Genomic DNA, 19,079 nt, shown 5'->3' on the forward strand with positions numbered 1-19,079 from the left:
TGGGCTCTTTAACTTCATATTTTCCTCTCAGTAGTCAGGTAAGAATAACTCCATCATGGTTCAATTGCAAAATAAATCGATGCATTCCTGAACTCTGTGTCAAAATCCTGTCAGCAGTGCTGAACTCTTTTATAATTTTTACAATTCCTGCTTAAAATATTTTAAGCCTAATTCTAATTTTTAGTATCCTCGCAGTGCATAGCTGTAATTACATCGTAAATCTTAAAAGGAATGCTAATGGAACTTTAAGTAGCCTTAAACTGAAAGAGCTTTGTGTAGTGTCGTTAATGTAAATGAGCATCCAACTCTGTGTGTTCAGTTTTTCTATACAGCACTCAGCAGATGCATTGCCAGATGCATGTTTTTAGATTTAACACCCTATTTCTCAGACCTAGTTTACAACTTAGTAGAAACCAGTTGTTAACACTAAGGTATGTTTCAGACATCCTTTCAACTTGAACTTCAGTTCAAGTAATAGGAAGTTACTTCAGTAATAGGAAAAAAAATGATCTGGGGAGGGGGAAATCAAATGCTGTATATCTGAAGAGAAATGGGTTCTGTAGCTCTCTGTAGTTCTAAAGGTTTCTCAATTTATTTACTCATTAATATAGCAAAGAGATGCTCATGATTTTCTGCTGCCAGATCTTGGTGTTTGGTTTTTGTTTTTTGTTTTTTTTTATTATTATTATTTTTATTTTAGGAAATTCTAAATTAGAAAACATGCATTGTCCAGAAAAGAAAGAAAATTTGAATAAAAATTATCTATTGGTTCTGCAACCCAGGTGTCATTGAATTTAAAGTTTTGAGGATGTTACAGGAAAAACATAATGGAGTTACATTAAATTGTAGGGGAAATGTACATAAGTTTTCAGGGAAGATTGATTTAAGTAGTATTTGTTAAGATTGAACTCAAGTCTGTTGCAGAAACAATTTTCTAAGTCGGAAGGGCAAACTTTAGTTAGTATAAGTGAAGTAAACTTTAATATTTTCTGCCTCTGAGTACGAGTGCAACGATAAGAGTAGCAGCAGTAGGCCTAGTGATGCAGTAAAGTCTTCTGTGTTTAGGTGCCATTGCAGTAGGTGGTTTCTTTACTGTAGTAGAGAAAAAGTTAGTTTTGGTACTGTACTGCTCTGAGGCTGCTTCTGTCATTTGTCTCAAACTAGAGACTAGATATATGGCAACATCTTAAATGGAAAGCTTTTTCCACGATAGGTGTACCCCTGTTTGGCACTGGCAGCAATGGTAATGTTAACTCTGTCCAACAACTGAGTTATTCTATTAATATTTTGGCATTAAGAATGGGCACGTTTATTGTTATTTTAAAATCTCTTTGACTAACTCTTTAAAACTTCTGTCCCTAGTGTGTATAATCTGGGTATAAAATGGAGAACCTCAACGCTACTTCGTCTGAATGAAATTGAGGGCATACCTTCCCAAGAGTTGGATAGGTTGATTTCTACTGGGTAATGTGAACACTCCTGTTTCATCTACAGCTGTTTGGTGGTAGAGCCTTCAGCAGATCCAGGGAAAAGGCACTAAATGTTATGTGCTACAAAATTAAATTTCCAGATGTATATTGTAAGCATAATAGCTGTATGTCTGAGAGAAAAATTCTTGCTTCTCGTGTTGCAGCAAGTGGTAGGGTGCATTTAAGCTCGGTTCATGAAATGGTTTCCAGCATAAGTAGCAGAGTGTCCTTAAGGCTATATTTAGTAAAACTAATCAAATCTGGAAAAAAGGCAAATTAGTACTGCCGCAGTCCTGAAGTCTATGGCTGCTTCTACCAACCTCCTCCCCATGCCTACTAGTTTCATTGGTTTTGCAAGTACAGTAAAAACCTGTTTTGAGGAGATGATTAGGCTGGCATGGGATTTGGAGAACCCATAATTAATACTTCTAGTCTTATATTATTTCTAGGTGCTTATGTAACTTTTAAATATATGGAGAAACTAAGACTCTCAGTCCTGCTTTTTGTTTAATTTTAATTAGCTGTTTCTATTCTGGGAGATACTGGCATACATAAAGCACTGTTGCATGTCGCAGGGTTTCCTAAGGCTTTGTTTACCTGCTTTATCTGGCTTGGGTGAAGTGGTAGTACCTGTACTTAATTTCTTTGGTTTACAAGGGGGTATATCCAAATGGCAGCATCACGATATTGTGCCATAAAACTCTTGAATTCTGGCATGCTCAGTCTTGACTTGTAAGCTTGCGTGCCTGTTCTTGCCCTGGCAGTAAGGCTACTATAGTATTAGAAACCAGTGCTGTCAATCACAGCTGCTTCAGTTTGTGGTGTTCTACTTAATCTTTTATGTAACCTACCAGGGATTACTGACTTCTCACTTGCTGTAATACAGGATTTTAAAACCACTTTTTAAAATTGGAAAACAATTTAAAAACCCCCTTGCTCTGCATATTTTTCTCTTCTTGGCTTGATTAGACCCTTTTTGAAGCAAGCAAACAAATAACTATATGGTCACTCTTTATAAGCATAGAGCAGACAGCAACTGCCTCAAATTCTCACAGCTGGAAATTCTGCTTTTCTACCACTCTGGTCCAAGTAGCTCCATTTCCCAAACACACTTGACAAGATCATTCACCAGTGACCACTGAAGAATCTTACCTTTCACAGGATGTTTGGGAAAGCACTCTCACAGTTGGACAGGTAATTTAGGACGTTGTAAACCTAGTAAGTTTAAGTCATCAGTTTTCGCAGTGGACAGAGATTATAAGGATCTATTCTTGCTCCCATTCTATTCCACATACACATCTTTTAACAATATTAACAGCAAACTTTCTCCATTCTATTTTATTCATCATCATATAGAAGGCTGAACTTAATTGCTGATGAGCTCTTAATTTCCTGAGTAACTATGTGATGAACTGATATGTGTGTGGAAAAAGCTCTCTCGCCTAGAATAGTTACTTCTGAGCTGATTGGTTTTGGGGGAATAAAATATTACAAATATAATAGCTAATTCTGTCAAAATGTTAGATATAAGCTTGAGGATAGTTTAAAAAAATACACAATATCCAAAATGGAGAAGCATTTTTAACATTGAGGTAATCCCATTGTACAGATCTTAAATGCAGGAAAACCAGAAAACTAAGAGGAAAAAATGGCCATCCTCATGGGAAGTATGGAAGAGCTTCCATATGAGAACTGGCTGAATAGATGAGGACTGTTGGTCCTGGGAAAGACACAGTGGGAGGAGATGGGTATGGTAGAGGTCAATACAGACTTGAGCTCCTGGAGAAGGCAACTGGGGAAGAGTCTGTTCACCAGTCGCACCAGAAGCAAGGGAGATGAGGCGAAGCTAGCAGGTGACAAACTCTGACAAGAGGGGATATCCTGCAGAATGTCTGGATGCTGAGTTTGTGGCTGCAAAAAGTGCCTCAGCCAAGTTCATGGAAGAAAACTTCATTAAGGACTGTTAAATAGAAGTGTACTGTCTGTGCTCCAGGTGTTCTCCAAGACACAAATTCCTGGAGCCTGATGGAGTATTTTGCAGAGTTTGCAGTCTCTTTTTGCAGTCTGTGGAGTGCTCTGAGGACCTGGGTACCTCGGTGTTTTAAGGCTTTATACATGAAGCAGTCAGAATTGCAGGCAGAAATCAGCAGGGCAGCAGAAGAGCTGCCTATGGATGTGTAATAAACTAGTATTATATGTCAGGTTGGTGATGGGTTTCTTATTTATAAAGCTGTCTGCTGGGTGTTTATTGCATTGCTCTGTAAGGATGTAGACATGTTGAAGGTATTCATGTCATTTGAGTTGCTTTTTGAGAAGCTATCTGGAAAACACTTGAGCTATTAAATTTTTTTCTTTAGGATGGGAGTTGCATCTTGTTTGTATAGTCCTAGTACAAAGGGATTTTAATTGTACTTGTGCCTGGAAGCACCAGTTAGAATACAGACTGCATATAACAATTCATATAGAATAGATCAGGCAACTTATTATAAAAAGCTTCCATCTATAATCTGGTTTTGTAATAGAGGAGAGGAGTGAAAACTGGGGCTTTGTTGCTTAATCTTTAGACAGAAATATGTAGATGGGATAAAACTGCGTCCAGCCCTGTGTTAAAACACTAGGTAGTGTGATGCTTGGAAAATAACAGGAAAATATGTGTGTATATATATAAAATATAAATACCAGGAATAACATACATCTTCTCCTGGTAATATATTTTATTAATATAACTTCAGGTTATAGTAAAGTTTCTTGGGTTTATAGCAGTATTCTGAAGTTGCATATTTAAATAGCGTCATCTGTAGAGTACTTTTGGAATTCCTGAATTACAAGGAAATACGTTGCCAGCTCACAGGACCTGAAATGGTTCAGTCTTTTTCATCTGTCATCATATCCTTGAAGTGTGCAGTAGCTGTCAGACAACTGGTTTTTTTCCACTATTTTTACATAATTTTCTCTGTTCCATTCTTAATCCCCAAATAATTTCAGGGGTCTCTACTGGTGTTGTGACTTCTATTACCAAATGCTTGTAGTAAAAGACTGGATTCTGCCCCCCCCCCCGCCCCCCCCGCCAAACTTTCACCCCTTGTTCTGACACCGTTTTTTGTTGAGGTAGTTATGTGTCCAGAACTAAGCACCGCAACATGATTGTGGGATGGATAAATATGACTTTAGTTTCCCAAGTTAGTATTCCATAATCCGATTTACAATAGAAGAACTAGCATGAAAAAGCAAAATGTGGTAGTACTAACCTTTTAAGCTACTAGTCATAATCAACAGTCACAAGTATTGAGCTACTTGGGTTGGCTTAAGAACTGCATAGTTCAAAAAGGATTTCATCTGCCTCAAGTAGAAAGACATCTTGCTAAATGCTTGTGCCTTAAAGAAGAAAAGGAAGATGGTAACTAATTTCCTGTCCTTCTGTCTACTAAGCGAGAAACACAATGTTTTTCCCTGTTTCAGTTGCAGACGTTCAATACTGCTGCACCTTGCAGAGATGTTCAGGACTTGACTAATGGGGTTGCCATGGCCCAGGTACTTCACCAAATGTAAGTTGATAATTAAGTTTGAAGAAGAGGTATTTGATTTCTTGAGGTTTTTGTGTTTGACATGCATAGTTGCTTTTAAAGTAGACAAACTTAGAGTGGACAGTTTATAGCAGAAGAAAAAATATGCCTTTGTATTGTTGTTTTGGGGATGATATAATAGTTGAATAATGTGATAGAATGGAGAAGGTGATGAGGAGATACTCTAATACTGCAGTATTCGATTCATACTTAAGGGTAATTGGGCAAGAATGGTATGATCTTTTTCACTTTTCCCATCAACACTATTTCCATGGATATCCATGCTTCAGGCAATATGCTCCTCTTCAGAGTGAGGAACTAAAAGTTCAAAAGGCATGTCTTTGTGCTCTCTTCCTCTTGGTATTGCTTGACTGATTTAGATATAAGTTCTAGGATTTAAATGATAACTTACTATTTGTGTGGAAAAAAAGAATTGTGAAGCTTCAGTGGCAATTTTATTATTAAAAAATAATAGTTTGCTAATCAAAAGTAAAATCATTCTTATTGGTGTGATGACAAATGGTACTGGGTTGAATGACACACTAGTTTTGAAATTTGCAGTTACTTCAGAGGGTTGTAACATGAGTCTTGTATTGAAGAATTATTATGGTACAAGTCATCACTGCAGTTTTATTGTTGCTGTTGGCTCAGATAATAAAGGAGAAGTCTGAATTACCATCTCCTGCTCAAACTATATTTCTGATTACTAAGAAATTACTTAACACACACACACACACACACCCCCCCAAGAAAAAAAAAAACAAACCCAAACAACAACAAACCCCAAACCCAGAAACTCCCCTGTGTGCTTGGAAAGATTTTAAGTGTGCTGTGTAAAGACGGAGCTCACCCTTTTCCTGGGGCATGGCAAAAATTGATTTAGGATTGCTTACTGAAGATTTGCTGAAGGTCACTTCTCATGTGTTTGTGGTACTAGGCTGCCACAGGCTTTGGTGGGTAAACTTCTTTACAACCAAGTTGGTTGATATGCAAGTGGGGATAATAATTGTTTTTTATTAGGTGCTTTGAGACCAGTAAATAAACAGTACAGTGTAAAAGTGTATGCTGTGATTGTACCACTTGGCAGCTCAGTATGTGTAAGCATCTCCCTCAGCAACCCGTCCTTTTTTGTGCTCACAAAGTGAATATACTTCTGCCCAGGGCAACCGAGGACATACAAAAAATATGAAATGCCAGTAGTTTAATATTATTCTTTTTTTCTTGCTAAGTGCCTTTGACAAATTGTAGCAAATGTTGGAAAATCCAAATGTACAAGAGTAGGTACCAAACTTAACGTCAGCAGTAGTCAAAAGAGCATGTTTCTTTACATCATTATGATCACTTTGTCAGGTATAAAAATTCAGCATGACAAAGGCCTTCACATGCTTGTATTCCTAGCTGTAGCTAGCTCAAGCGTGTACAGAAATCCTTCCTGCCCAGGAAGATGGTGTCTTAATGCAGCCAGCAGGATGGAAATTTCCTGTGACATAGGTATAACTTGCCGTCTCCAGGAATTCCTGCCTCATTAGACACTGGTAGTCAAACATCTGATCATTTAATGCTAGGAAGCTTGTATCTTATTTATTTAAGTCTGTGCTTATTGATGTTTAATAATTTAATTTTGTTTCAGAGATGTTGCTTGGTTTGATGCATCTTGGCTAAATCGCATTAAAGATGATGTTGGTGACAACTGGAGAATAAAGGTATTCAGAACTGAAGTTAGTGGAAGTTTGTGTGGTTGGATATTGTGTCTGTCCTGAGAGTATCTAGCAGTCTAAAAACTACAGAATTAAACTCAGACTTTTTTAGGTTATTTTAAATGAACTTGAACTGTGTGTTGATAGTTTAAGTGTCTTCCAGCATTGTTACATGGGGGTTTTCTGTTGTGATATTGCTCTTCCCTTGTCATTATAGGGTCCTCTTGTAGAGCTGCTATGTAAATATTTTATTACAAATTATTATTTAATTTCAGCAAAATTAAGAATTTTAATAAAAGCCTGTAACCTTATCTTCCATGTACAACAATTAGTCCAGTAATCTGAAGAAGATACTGCAAGGAATTATGGACTACTATCATGAGGTATGGAAAAAGCAGCAATTTTTTTGTTGTTCTAATCATTAAACATTATGATTATTGTCCTCCTTCACCTAGCTTTTTTTTTTAATTGGCAAAGTAATTTATTTTAAGGACTTCTTGGCAGAAAGTATATGATAATTATCTGGTGAAGTGGGAGGTCTGAGTGAATATAAAATTACTTTGAGCAGGTTAGATAAGACTCTTGGAGTATAATCTGGAAACCATGTCTGTCATTGCCTAGAAGAATGTCACAAGGACTGAGCTGCAGGAGCCTGTTGACTTTTGTGTGTGCATTCATATTTGCTCTAGTCTGGTGAAGTTTTAATCCTTTTGTACACAACTGAACAGATTTGGCAGCCCTAGTCTAGGTTTTATGATACTCACTTGGAAGCTAGGAGATAAGTTCTAGATCCTCCTGGATGTAGTAAGGATTATAGTTTGTTTTCTCTCATGCAGGATGAGTATGGTAGCCATATTTTGAGTTTAAAAAAAAAAAGCAACTGCTGAATTTTGTATGGAGAATGATTAGAGTTATGTAATGCGTATGGTGTAGAAAAACTTGCCAGATCATTTTATGGCTTCCTGGTCTCACCTGGGCTTAGTTGTGATATCGAGTGCCAAGCCTTTCTGTATTGCCAGGACTGAGGCTCTCTGGCAAGCCCAGAAGTAGAACTTCTTTTGGCTTATGAGGGGCTTTTTGAAGGGTTAGGGAACAACTGAATTTGGAAGCATTTTTAATTCCTTTTTTTATTATGTTGGTAGAATAAATTAAATCTCTCATATTTGAGGTCTAGCCCAAGAACTTTTAACTTTACTACTGTTGCTTTTTCTTGCATAAGTGGTCAGTTAACTAAACCCCCAGTTAATAGACTTTCAAAACGTGTGGTTTTGCCAGAACAATTTTATGGAACTCTTACTACATAAATTCATGGCACTAAATAATTGCTAGGTGTTTTGCATATATTTTTTAATGCTGTCTACTTTAGATTAAACTTGGGCCTATTTAGAGAAAAATCTGAGGTGCCAAGTATGGTAAAGGTCATTGGCTAGCAGTGGATTGAGTACCCCTTCCCCAAAATGCACATCCACACTGAGAGATGGAGACAGACATTTGGAACAGTCTTTGCTGGTGCAAGAGAGACACAGTGGTGACATCTGAGTTTCACATATGAAGCCCTGTAACAAATGAGTTAAGAATATCTGCTTTATCTAGATCTCTTCAGATTTCCTAATCTGATACTGCTATGTACTCTCTCGTATGCCAGTGCTTTTAGTGTGTATCTCCGTATTTAATGTTTAAAATCTTTCCCTTCCATAAGTTTTATGGTTACAAACTTATTAATAGACCACTTTCTCTGGATGGCTTACTGAGTCCAGATTTCTTACATGATACCAGATTTTCATGTTGTACAAAAGTGGGAGTCTACTTTCACTTTTTTTTTCTTTTTCCCTCCAGTTCTTGGGTCAGCAGATTTCAGAAGAGCTTATTCCGGACTTAAACCGGATATCTGAGAACTCCGATCCCACTGAACTGGGCAGGCTTCTGCAGCTTATTTTAGGCTGTGCAGTCAACTGTGAAAGGAAACAAGGTACGCACTACCTTAGTCTGTTCAACAAACAGAATACCTCAGGTGATTGTTAAGGTGGAAGAGATGTAGAAACTTTTCTTTCTTATGTATCAAAAAGTCTCTATTGTTAATATGTTGCACACCTATTACAAAACTGGAGTTTGCTTAAAAGCAGGAAATCTATGGGAAACTTCTGTGAATAAAACTCAGACTTTGCTCGGGATAGGTTTAACAAAATAGTCTGAAGCGTGTGGATTATTCATACTTGTTAAAATATATATCAAGACCTAAAGCTTGCTATTCAAATGCAAATCAAGCGAATTAAATTAAAAACTTATATTAGAAACTGCCTTTTGTTTGTCTGCAGAGGCTCAAGACTGAATTAGTTGAGTTTTCTCTCCCCTTACCAGAGCTAATGCTCAATGCTCTGATGGGTAAGGAATCCTCAGCACGATTCTGTTAGTAGAATAGGTGTGATCCCTAGGTAGTCTGAAATGACTGCATCAAAGAGTGTTTGGGAAGTAAGCTGTCAGGCTGCACTGAGAATGAAGATGCTAGCAATTACTTTTCTCCATTAAGTTTTATTTATTAACTTGATTGCAAGCTTGTTGACTCTTTGAAAAAGCTTATGTGTATACATATGTAGATGTATGTATGAAAAAAGAACCATGTAAATACAGATGTCTTAAAATCTCCTTGCTCTATTATTCATAGTATAAATTTGTTCACTTAAGAGATTATAATCTCTTATGTTTATCTACCATATTACTGGATAATAATGTTGTTGGTTAATGGTAGTGCTTTGTATAAAAAGAGTGCTACCAGTTTTGAAGAAGCTCTATAGAGAATAGTTTCTTCTGGATCTTTCTGCAAATGGTGTGTCATGTTACTCAAGCCATTAAGATGAACATTGTCATGAGTAACTACAAATTCTTTTTTCACAGAACATATACAAAATATCATGACCCTTGAAGAGTCTGTTCAACATGTTGTCATGACTGCCATTCAAGAGGTAAGTAATAATTCATAGCCTAATGCTGTCAGTTGAGAAGTCTGACTATCCATTTGTTGTTCTTTGTGAATTCTTTCATCCAAGCAAACCTCAGGGAAGAGCATAAGTACTTCCCTAAATTATCTGGGAGGATCAGGACTAAGAGGCCCCAGACCCCAACCAAGGGGTTTTGATTTTAGTCTTATATGCCCAAACGTACAACTTGTGGAGACAATAGATGCTTAAGATTTCCTGTTTCACACAAGAAAAGTATCTACTTGCCAACTGCTGATTATGCTGGAGCTGGGTTCTGAAATGTCTGTCCCAGTGCTGTAGTTTTAGACTCAAAGTTAAGCCGATCTTAATGGTTTGTGAGGCTACATTGTTATGACAGACCATTCCAGCATCTGATTTACACGCTCCCAGCTGCATCTCTTCTGTTCTTGTCATGGTGTGCTCTCCCTGCTATCTTAATTTGTTCTTACTTGGATCATCTTAGTGATCCAGCTCACAGCTTAGCTCTGCAGTCACTTGCATCTGTGAGCTTTGGGACTGTGAAGCAGGGTGTGGAGGGAGGCAAAAACTAAATGCTGACTTTGAAGAAAATGTAATGTGTAATTGCACCCTCATGAAGGTAACAGTGGAGTTGGTAGGAGGCTTTAAAACTTAGATTTAAATTGACTCATAGTCTTTAAAGCTGTAAGTATCATATTGGGAGAAATAAATCCATAAACCTCTTGTTTGTTGTATTCTGACTAATCAAACTTTCTCTCTGAAGGAGGTCTAGAAACAATACTGTAATTCCTGAGTAAGAAGTAAAGGCCTTTAATTGCTGACAAACATACTGTGTACATCTTTGTGCTGGAGATCAGTGAGAGCTATGTTCGTGTTCCCATTGTTTGCTTAATGGCAATTAACAGTTATCACACTTCTTTGTGTCATGTTAAATTAATTGAGTGAAATCCATCCTCTGGTTCACTTCATTTTAACTTGACTAAGGGGTAGCAATAACTTCAACAGATCACAGATTCGTCCGATAACTTGGTTAATTTGGGGAGGGTGGGGTTTAAAAAAAAAGTCATCTTATTCTAGATTTGTTTAAATCCTTTACCAGCCATGACATGGTTTTTATTATCATTATTATTAATTGTTTTTGATATATTGAAGAGATGCAAGGATACAGTGGAAAGTACAATTGGTACTCAGTAGACAGTGAATTTACAGATGTTTAACCTCTAATTTAACCTTCTTTTCCTGTGGCCTCTCTCTATAGCTCATGAGCAAGGAAATAACGGGTCCTTCCACAGGTGATGCATCAAGTGAAATGGAACAGCAGGTAACTGCCTGATATTTGTTGCTGTTGTAGTTCAAGCCTGAATGTTAAGTTGGTATCTTGCCATCCCTTAAATGAAGATGAAGTCTGCTCTTCCTCTCCAGTTCTAGAAGTTTAAAAAACCCAAACAACCAACCTCAACAATAAATTGCACTTTTTTGTCTTCTATCATCTGCACAAACTGCTTGGTCTGTTTTCCACTCGGTGCTTGGATTAAACCATACTGGTTCACAAATGACAGAGCAACAAACTGATGTAGGCAGAGAATATACAATAAAGTAATGCTATTTTTCAGTGCTAATTAAGTGAAAAGTTACATGCTATTTTATGACTGCTATGTCATCTTCCTGGGTGGGGTAAAACCAGCCAGTGCAAACCTACATTGCAAGAAGAGCTAGGGGTACATCAAGGCCCAACCATGTCAGGCTAAACACTTCACGTTATTTTTAAGGGGTCACGAAAATTCTCAATAACCTGAACACTGCAAGGTGTTGCACATAAAATGAAGTTATCTTTAAAAGTAGCTTTCCATGAAGGAGCATCAGTATTTCTGTTCTGAGATGAAGGGCATTTCATTTCTCAGGCAGGGATTTTTGCAGTTGTGACAACACAGATGTTCCTGTGTTTGGTTTTCTTATGCTTTTAGCCTAAGTTGTGTTGAATCTGGATGTTACTCTGAGTTTCAGTAATTTAGTTATTACATGTGGTAGTAATTTAAAATGCAGGTGAAATAAACAGAGATCCTGATCTAACAGTGTGTATGTAAGTTCTGTGTCAATATGTGCACCTAACATCCTTCTTAAACAATTGGTATAAGTAAGTGAGACATTTTGGAAGCTAGAACTGTGAGTACTTTGGGTATGGGCCAGAATGATTGATGGTCTTTTGTTTTTTAAAAGCTTAAAAAAGCTTTGGAAGATCTTCAGGAAGCACTAGCAGAAAAAGAAGAGCTGGCACAAAGATGTCAAGAGCTAGATTTACAGGTAAGAAACAGCAAGTCACTTATTTCTTTACTGTGTAGTGGTGCTGCTATCAAGATGCAGAAATTCTGAAGGGTGAAGTGAATTTTGCATTTATTTAAGTTTCTGTGAGAATTCTTAACTGTTTCTGGGGGAAAAGCAATCATTCTGTACTCCAAAATGCAATTAGTGGAAATAGTTTTCTGATGGCACAGGACCCCAGCTTACACTTCCAACTGTTAACTCAAAGGTGCTTTGGTCTGCTAGCTTTATGTTTACCCTTAGTAGCAGGTAGCCATCAAAACAATGTTATCATGGCTTTAAAAACTGCCCATTTAATTTTTAGTCACTGCTTCCTCTAGTCTTTTGAACTGTGTCCAAAAAATCCAGTTCGTGTAATAATCAGTCATTAGATTTAATCATAGGAAAATGGTGCTGTTTTCATTAGGAGTTGATGAAAGACTAGAATTTGAAATTTATCTAAAATTTACTAACTTTTTCTCATACACAGTTGCAACATGGAGGATATTTCAGGGAATAAAAATAATGGAAACTAATAGATCCATGATGACTTTTTCAAACCACACTGATAATAGGCCTGCTTTAGTTTTTAATGGATACAGAAGTTAATCAAGTCACTCTGCAGAAAAAGGAGAGACAACTTCATAACAATAAACAAGAACTTGTATTTCAATCAACTTTTTAAAGAAAAAAGAAAAAAAATCTGCTTGTTAGCCCTAAGTCTGATTCCTCTTTTATGGCACTATAATCTGAGAGTAGAAGGAGCTTTATCTGGTAAGGCAGTTAATCTCAGATTTGATTCTGTACAAAGAGAACATTTGGGTGGCATCTCCTTGTAGGAGCCAGAGTGCTATACTGGCTGTATGAGCCTCTGAAGAAGAAACAAACAAAACAAAACCACACAAAACCAGAGGCCAGTTTTACTTTTTTTTACAGGTAATGATGACTGAAAAAGTAGAATACTTGTATATATAAATAGTTCATAGCTAATTGCCATGGCCAGGAAGCTGTTAGAGTTGATTTGGTATTTAATTTCCTTTTTTCTTGAGGCAGTAGTAAGGCTTCCTAGTGAAAGCAGAGATCTAAAAATGCTTGTGAGCAGAATCTGCAGGAGAAAATTATTTCTTTTAAATGGGCTAGGGGATTGATTTGACAGCTGAACTGGCAGATAACAGTTGTTAAACTTCAAAAAGTGTGTTCACTGTTCAAAAGCTCTCACTTCTACAGGTGCTGGGATGACAATCTAATTGTGCTTTCTGCTTCCATTAGGAGACTTAACATGTCTCACTAGAGAAGTCCCAGGCTTTCTCCTGTCTCCCACAAAATTCTCTTTTGAGATTTCTCTGTTAATTAATGATAGGTTACACAAAGCCAGTCGCTCATAACGTAGTGTGGGCCAGGTGAAGGCATGAAAGGTGTTTGAGGGAAAGGTACTGTTGAGTATAAACAGATGACTTAATGACACCATAGCTCTTTAATACTGGGACATGTTTTTAAAATATTTCTTTGTAATTTGTGTTGAATTTGACACCGCTTCTGTTATGCTGAAATAATGGAAAAGAAGAAGAGAAAGCTACCAGAAAGGAACTGAGGAAAGATGAAAAACTTGCTCTGAGTTGTGTGAAAGGTTTTGTTAGGGGTTTTTGGGGTGTTTTTTGGGTTTTTTTGTTGTTTTGTTTTTTGGGTTTTTTTTAAGTCTGAGACCGGTGTTCTTTTAACATTACTCTAGAAGTGTGAATGTCATGCACATTTAAGGAGTGGCTGGACCTTGAACAGGAAGTATTATGCTGAGCAAGGCTCAGATGCTCTCTACCCACAGGTGTTTGAGAGTGCATGTATATAGTAAAGTGACATCCAGTATGTAAAAAGGAGCGAGCCCAGAAAGCCAGCATTTAATGAAGTGGTAGATTGATTACTGTTTTGTTTCTTACATCTGTTTGACAGATAGACGGTTAAATTATCACAAACAAACTGTTTTTTTAATATTGCATACTTCAGGTTATATCTGATATTTTATCTAATAATGTCACCATGATATGTTTTGCTTTGTGTTTTTTTAAATTTTATTTATTTGAAGCCATAATATTGACTGACGCTTCTCATTTAAACTAATTCTTAATAAATTCACTTGTAAGGTCTCAGTCTTCCTTGATATTTTCCAAGAGTATAAGAAAGGTAGGTTTTCTTTATGATTCAGGAAAACATAACCCAAAAAGCATATTGTCCCTGTTTAAATGCCAGTTAACTAACACATGCTACATGCTCTTATGTTTGACAGGATGTTAAAATTAACACAACAGCTTTCACTAGAAAAACTTTAAAGGTTCTATCCTCTTAATCCTTCCCCGTTTTATGGCTGTTAATATACTTACTGTTTCAATAAAGTGTTGTATTCTCATTTGCTTAGCTGTGAACACTTTCAATATCAAACTTGTTTGATTGTGCAAAAAATGCATGCTCTATATGAAGCTGTCTAGGTTTTTTCTTTTGTGTGTGTGCTTACTAGCTTATGGCGCCTGAAACTGCTTCTTGCGCAACCATTCACTGCTGAGCGCACGGCAGTACTGTGTTAGTGTGCTAGCCAGTGCCATCCTGCTTTTTATTGTTAAGTACAAGCAAGATGGAGAGTACCTTTATACCAATACTTAGATTTTTTTGTATGGCGTCCATGGTATCTTTTTTAATGAAAGTACCAGTTTCTCTCCATATCACATTGTCTGCCTTTTACCATGGTTTCAGTTACAAAAATTTGTCTTTTTTTAGAGGGACTTTTCCGTTAGTGCTTCATAACTGTCATACACTAAAGCATCTGTATGCTCAAGTATGCTATGTAAATGACATTCTAAAATTTCTAAACGCTCAACCTTTTTCATAAACTAATTTGGTGATGTACTGCTGTCTTGCTTTAGTTCTTTCCAGTTGGACAGGTCTTACAATGTTGATGCTGTTTTATCTGCACTAGGTGGCTGCCCTCCAGGATGAAAAAACCAGCTTGATGTCAGAAAATGAGATTATGAATGACAGGCTAGAGCAATTAGATGACTCTCTTGATGATCCAAATACTGTGGTTGCAAAAAAGTATTTTCATGCACAGTTGCAGCTGGAACAACTGCAAGAAGAAAACTTCAGGTATGAAATGATTTCTCTCAAAAATCCCTCACTTGTCATGTCAAATTTATCCTGAGAATTTCTGGTACTCTTTCAGGCTTTTCTATCTCAATTTCTTTTGCTATAAAAGCTTCCTAGTACTGTATAAACATGTTTTAGTGACTGTCCTTACCTTTAAAAAGAAAAAGAAACTGTTACTTGTTGTAGTAAATATTACTTTGTAATTGCCATATTGTAGCCATTTGACACTTCAGAAAAGGTGATGGAAGGCAGAAAATGAGTGCAGAAGTGATTTGTGTGTAAACAAAGCAAAACAAAAAGAACTCTAACTTCTCCTCAAAGCCACCATATCTCTTTACTATATTGATTTCTTTTCCATATTAGTCTTTCTCCCTGTGATCCCTATGGGGGAAAAAAATCACTTTTCATGTGAGCCCTTGGTGTTGATATGGTAAACTTGCAGTATATAATCCATTATGATTTAACAGGTAGACAATAAAATGTTCCATGCTTACAGTACCATTTTTCTGGCTACTTAAATCAGTAGGTTTCCTTTGTCTTAATGTATTTTTAATAGTTCTAGCACTAAATGAAAAATGAGTAATAATGATGAGTTCTTAACAGAGTTCCTGGTTTTGATCTGGTAGGCTTGAAGCTGCAAAAGATGATTATCGTGTCCATTGTGAAGACCTAGAAAAACAATTGATTGAACTGCAACATAGGAACAATGAACTAACCTCTTTGGCAGAAGAATCTAGAGCCTTGAAAGATGAAAATGATATTCTTAGGTATGTAATAGTGAGAGCTACCCCCCCCACACACATTAGGAGGATTTGATGACTAAATCCAAGGTTTTGTATTTAACAAGATGAATTTTTTTTTTCCTGAGGTGTTACTTCTGCAGATAGGTCTTACCTGAATGAGATCTAAAATAAGTGTTGGAAAAGGGCCCATTGAAAAAGCAGAGATGGAGTGCAAGTTTCAGGCATAGCCTCTATTGTTTGCATAAGAATAGCAACATGGAATTTTTCTGTGAAGCAGAATTAATGAATATAGAAATTATTCTTCTTCATGTGGGATGGAAGGTTGAAGTTCTGCAAGAATTAAGACTTTTTTTTTTGGAGAGGGCACATTCTTATTAAGGGGACATTTATGTTGGCAAGAGGCTGCCTTTTCTGTTGTAGAAAAGCATATATGCAGCTAGAACTTTGACATAACTTTTGGTGTCAGCATTCTAGGCTAGATTTAGCAACATGATTAACAAAATGAAGATGAAATATACAATAACCTTGATGAGAATTTAATGTAACATTCCAGCTTGTGTGAAGTAAATTAAATACCAGACCACCCAAGAAATATCCAAAGCAGATCATACTGCAAAAGCAGATCTGCTATTTATAAAACAGTATGAATAAAACATGGAAAGAAAAGTGGTTTCAGGTGTTTAACTTATAGTGGTTCTTAAATAACATCTGAAACAAATCTTAACTGTAGATTTTCTTCCATAATTTTCTTGTACTAGCTTCTAGTGATATGAGATGGCAGATATTAAACACAGGTATTAAAATTAATTTGTATATTTATGATGCAAATATTTTCTTACCACATAGATTTTTGTTAACGATCAGCTGGTAATTCTTGGTCATATCTGCTATTGATCATTTTCATAATGCAGTTATGTTCTAATTATGTATAACCCTGCAATGAGAACATCTGTGTGTTTTTCCTTACCAGGTACCAGTGCTTTGAGATGACTATCTAGCACAGGATGATGTGGTGCATTTATGTTGCACCCCACAGAATTCCCTAGAGATATTTGATATACTAACCCTTGCTTGCACGTCTGCCATACGACTGTCAGACTTACTCCCACTTAAACCCTGTGGTGATTTCAGTTTTTATAAGCAGTCTTTGCATAATGCAAGTTTGCATTGATTATGCATTTAAAAATAAAGGAGTAAGATTTAACTCTGCTGTTAAGCACATTGCATGTCTCTGAAAATAGCTTGAATGTGCATGACAGCACAATTTGACTTTTTTAACCTTTTGAAGAAACATACTCTTTCTTCTAATTCCTGTTTCTACTTTAAGGACTACCGCAGACAAGGCAAGTAAGCTGGAATCAACCGTTGAAGTGTATCGTAAAAAGCTACAGGATCTGAATGACTTCCGCAGACAAGTCAAATCTCTGCAGGAAACCAACATGATGTATATGCACAATACGGTCAGTCTGGAGGATGAACTGAAGAAAGCCAATGCAGCACGTGCCCAACTAGAAACCTACAAAAGACAGGTAAGGCTGCATCTATACTTAAGATGTTACTTTTTCCTCAGATAGTCATCTTGCCTAAATAAAATTATTTTAATTATGTTTCAGTGAAAAAAAACTGAACAGCTTAATTTAACAGCCCATGGGCTTGACCTGTATTGTCCCCTTAGAATTTCCTATTTGTGAAAACTCCTTCATACTCTGCCCTTCACTTCCTGTTTTTCCCTGTTAATTAAGCAAGCTTAACTGTAGTTACCTTCTCAACTGATTGGCTGTCCATGGTTTGCAGGCTTTTCTTTACTTTAACTGAGGTAATTTCGTACCTGGGAGAGGTTGTTTAGCTATGATTGAGTTGACTTCTATGTAATATTCTTAACTTACTTCATGGGAATTTATTTTAAACTGTAGAAGTTTTATTTCAGTTTCACTTATTTTGGTAGTAATTAAGAGATGCAAGAGTTAAATATTTAAAAAAAACCAAAAGACAAAACGAAACCCAAAACCAAAAAACAACCAACCAAACAAAAAACCCAACCAAACAAAAAAAAAAAAAAACAACAAACCAACCAACCTACCTACCAAAAAAAACCAACCAAACCAAAAAAAACCCCCAAACACACAGGCCTCCATCCCATCTCCCCTCCACCAAGCTTGGAGGACCAGCTGTTTATTTTGGTTGAACTGGGCAGGAGTGAAGGTTTTAACATAGCTTTTAAAGGTAGCATCTTGCAACATTCATGTGTTGAATATAATCTTTTTATGAAAAGGTCCAGGAGCTTCATAACAAACTGTCTGAAGAATCAAAAAGAGCTGATAAGCTAGCATTTGAAATGAAGCGACTTGAAGAAAAACACGAAGCTTTAATCAAAGAAAAAGAGGTAAGTTCTTGAACGAGAGTTTATTTAACGCCTACTAAATCTCTCTCAAATGCTCTGCTTGAGACAAACCTTCCCGGAAGTAGTGCTACATAAAAATGAAGTTCAGCAGCTTGCGTGTGTGTATACACATATAAAACATAAAATATGTATTAAAATATGTGTGTGTAGGTACTATTCCTGATTAACGTTATTTGGTTTTAAAGTGGGTGCTGTATGACTTAATTCCACCTCAAATATATCTTCTTAGAGACTGATAGTACAGTGTGATGCACTAAAAGAGACAAATGAAGAGCTCCGGTATTCACAGATGCAGCAGGATCACCTGAGTCAAACAGGTATTGCTTTATTTTCAGAGGCTTTTTTATGTATATTAGTGATTTCTTTAAGTTTGTTAAATTAAACTTCCAATGCAATTTCAGGCACATCTCGTGTTAAGAGCCATGAGAACCTTGCTGCTGAAATTCTGCCAGTGGAATATAGGTAAGACAAAAAGGTTGGGGTTGTTCTGGGATTTTCATGGGTGGGGCATAATATTGTCTCTGTGAAAGTTCAGTATTTTCAGCAACATGACTCTGTATCCCACTTCTTGCTTTGCCTCCATGATGCTTGTCTGGACCCCCATGTAGCTGTTAATAATTATTTCCCCACACTATAATTACTTTGCATTCTTTCTTAAAAGCATATCAGATTGCTGTATATAAAGTTTGGCTTGAAACATCCTCTTTACGGAGTGAAACAATTCTTATCTTGCCACTGGCAGACAGAATAAATAAGTAATACACAGCAACTAAGACAGAACAGCTGAAAGCTAGCTAATATCATGTTTAAAGTCTGGCAGAATGA

General features: G+C 36.6%; 1 protein-coding gene across 2 annotated transcripts in view; it reads left to right on the top strand.

Moving 5' to 3' along the window:
- The window catches only part of HOOK1 (hook microtubule tethering protein 1), a 29,797-nt gene that overhangs the window by 1,455 nt on the left and 9,263 nt on the right, over positions 1 to 19,079 (top strand). The window contains exons 2-14 of one of the 2 annotated variants that reach the window (XM_075037231.1): positions 4,929 to 5,014; positions 6,663 to 6,735; positions 7,062 to 7,112; positions 8,566 to 8,698; positions 9,622 to 9,689; positions 10,942 to 11,004; positions 11,901 to 11,984; positions 14,944 to 15,110; positions 15,737 to 15,877; positions 17,181 to 17,382; positions 18,126 to 18,236; positions 18,484 to 18,571; positions 18,656 to 18,716. In XM_075037231.1, coding sequence (XP_074893332.1) covers positions 4,929 to 5,014; positions 6,663 to 6,735; positions 7,062 to 7,112; positions 8,566 to 8,698; positions 9,622 to 9,689; positions 10,942 to 11,004; positions 11,901 to 11,984; positions 14,944 to 15,110; positions 15,737 to 15,877; positions 17,181 to 17,382; positions 18,126 to 18,236; positions 18,484 to 18,571; positions 18,656 to 18,716 — 1,328 coding nt within the window. The remainder of the gene's footprint in view (positions 1 to 4,928; positions 5,015 to 6,662; positions 6,736 to 7,061; positions 7,113 to 8,565; positions 8,699 to 9,621; positions 9,690 to 10,941; positions 11,005 to 11,900; positions 11,985 to 14,943; positions 15,111 to 15,736; positions 15,878 to 17,180; positions 17,383 to 18,125; positions 18,237 to 18,483; positions 18,572 to 18,655; positions 18,717 to 19,079) is intronic. The other variant, XM_075037232.1, reaches the window with a different exon arrangement.

The sequence above is a fragment of the Buteo buteo genome, chromosome 10, assembly GCF_964188355.1.
Source record: "Buteo buteo chromosome 10, bButBut1.hap1.1, whole genome shotgun sequence".
Taxonomy (NCBI): domain Eukaryota; kingdom Metazoa; phylum Chordata; class Aves; order Accipitriformes; family Accipitridae; genus Buteo; species Buteo buteo.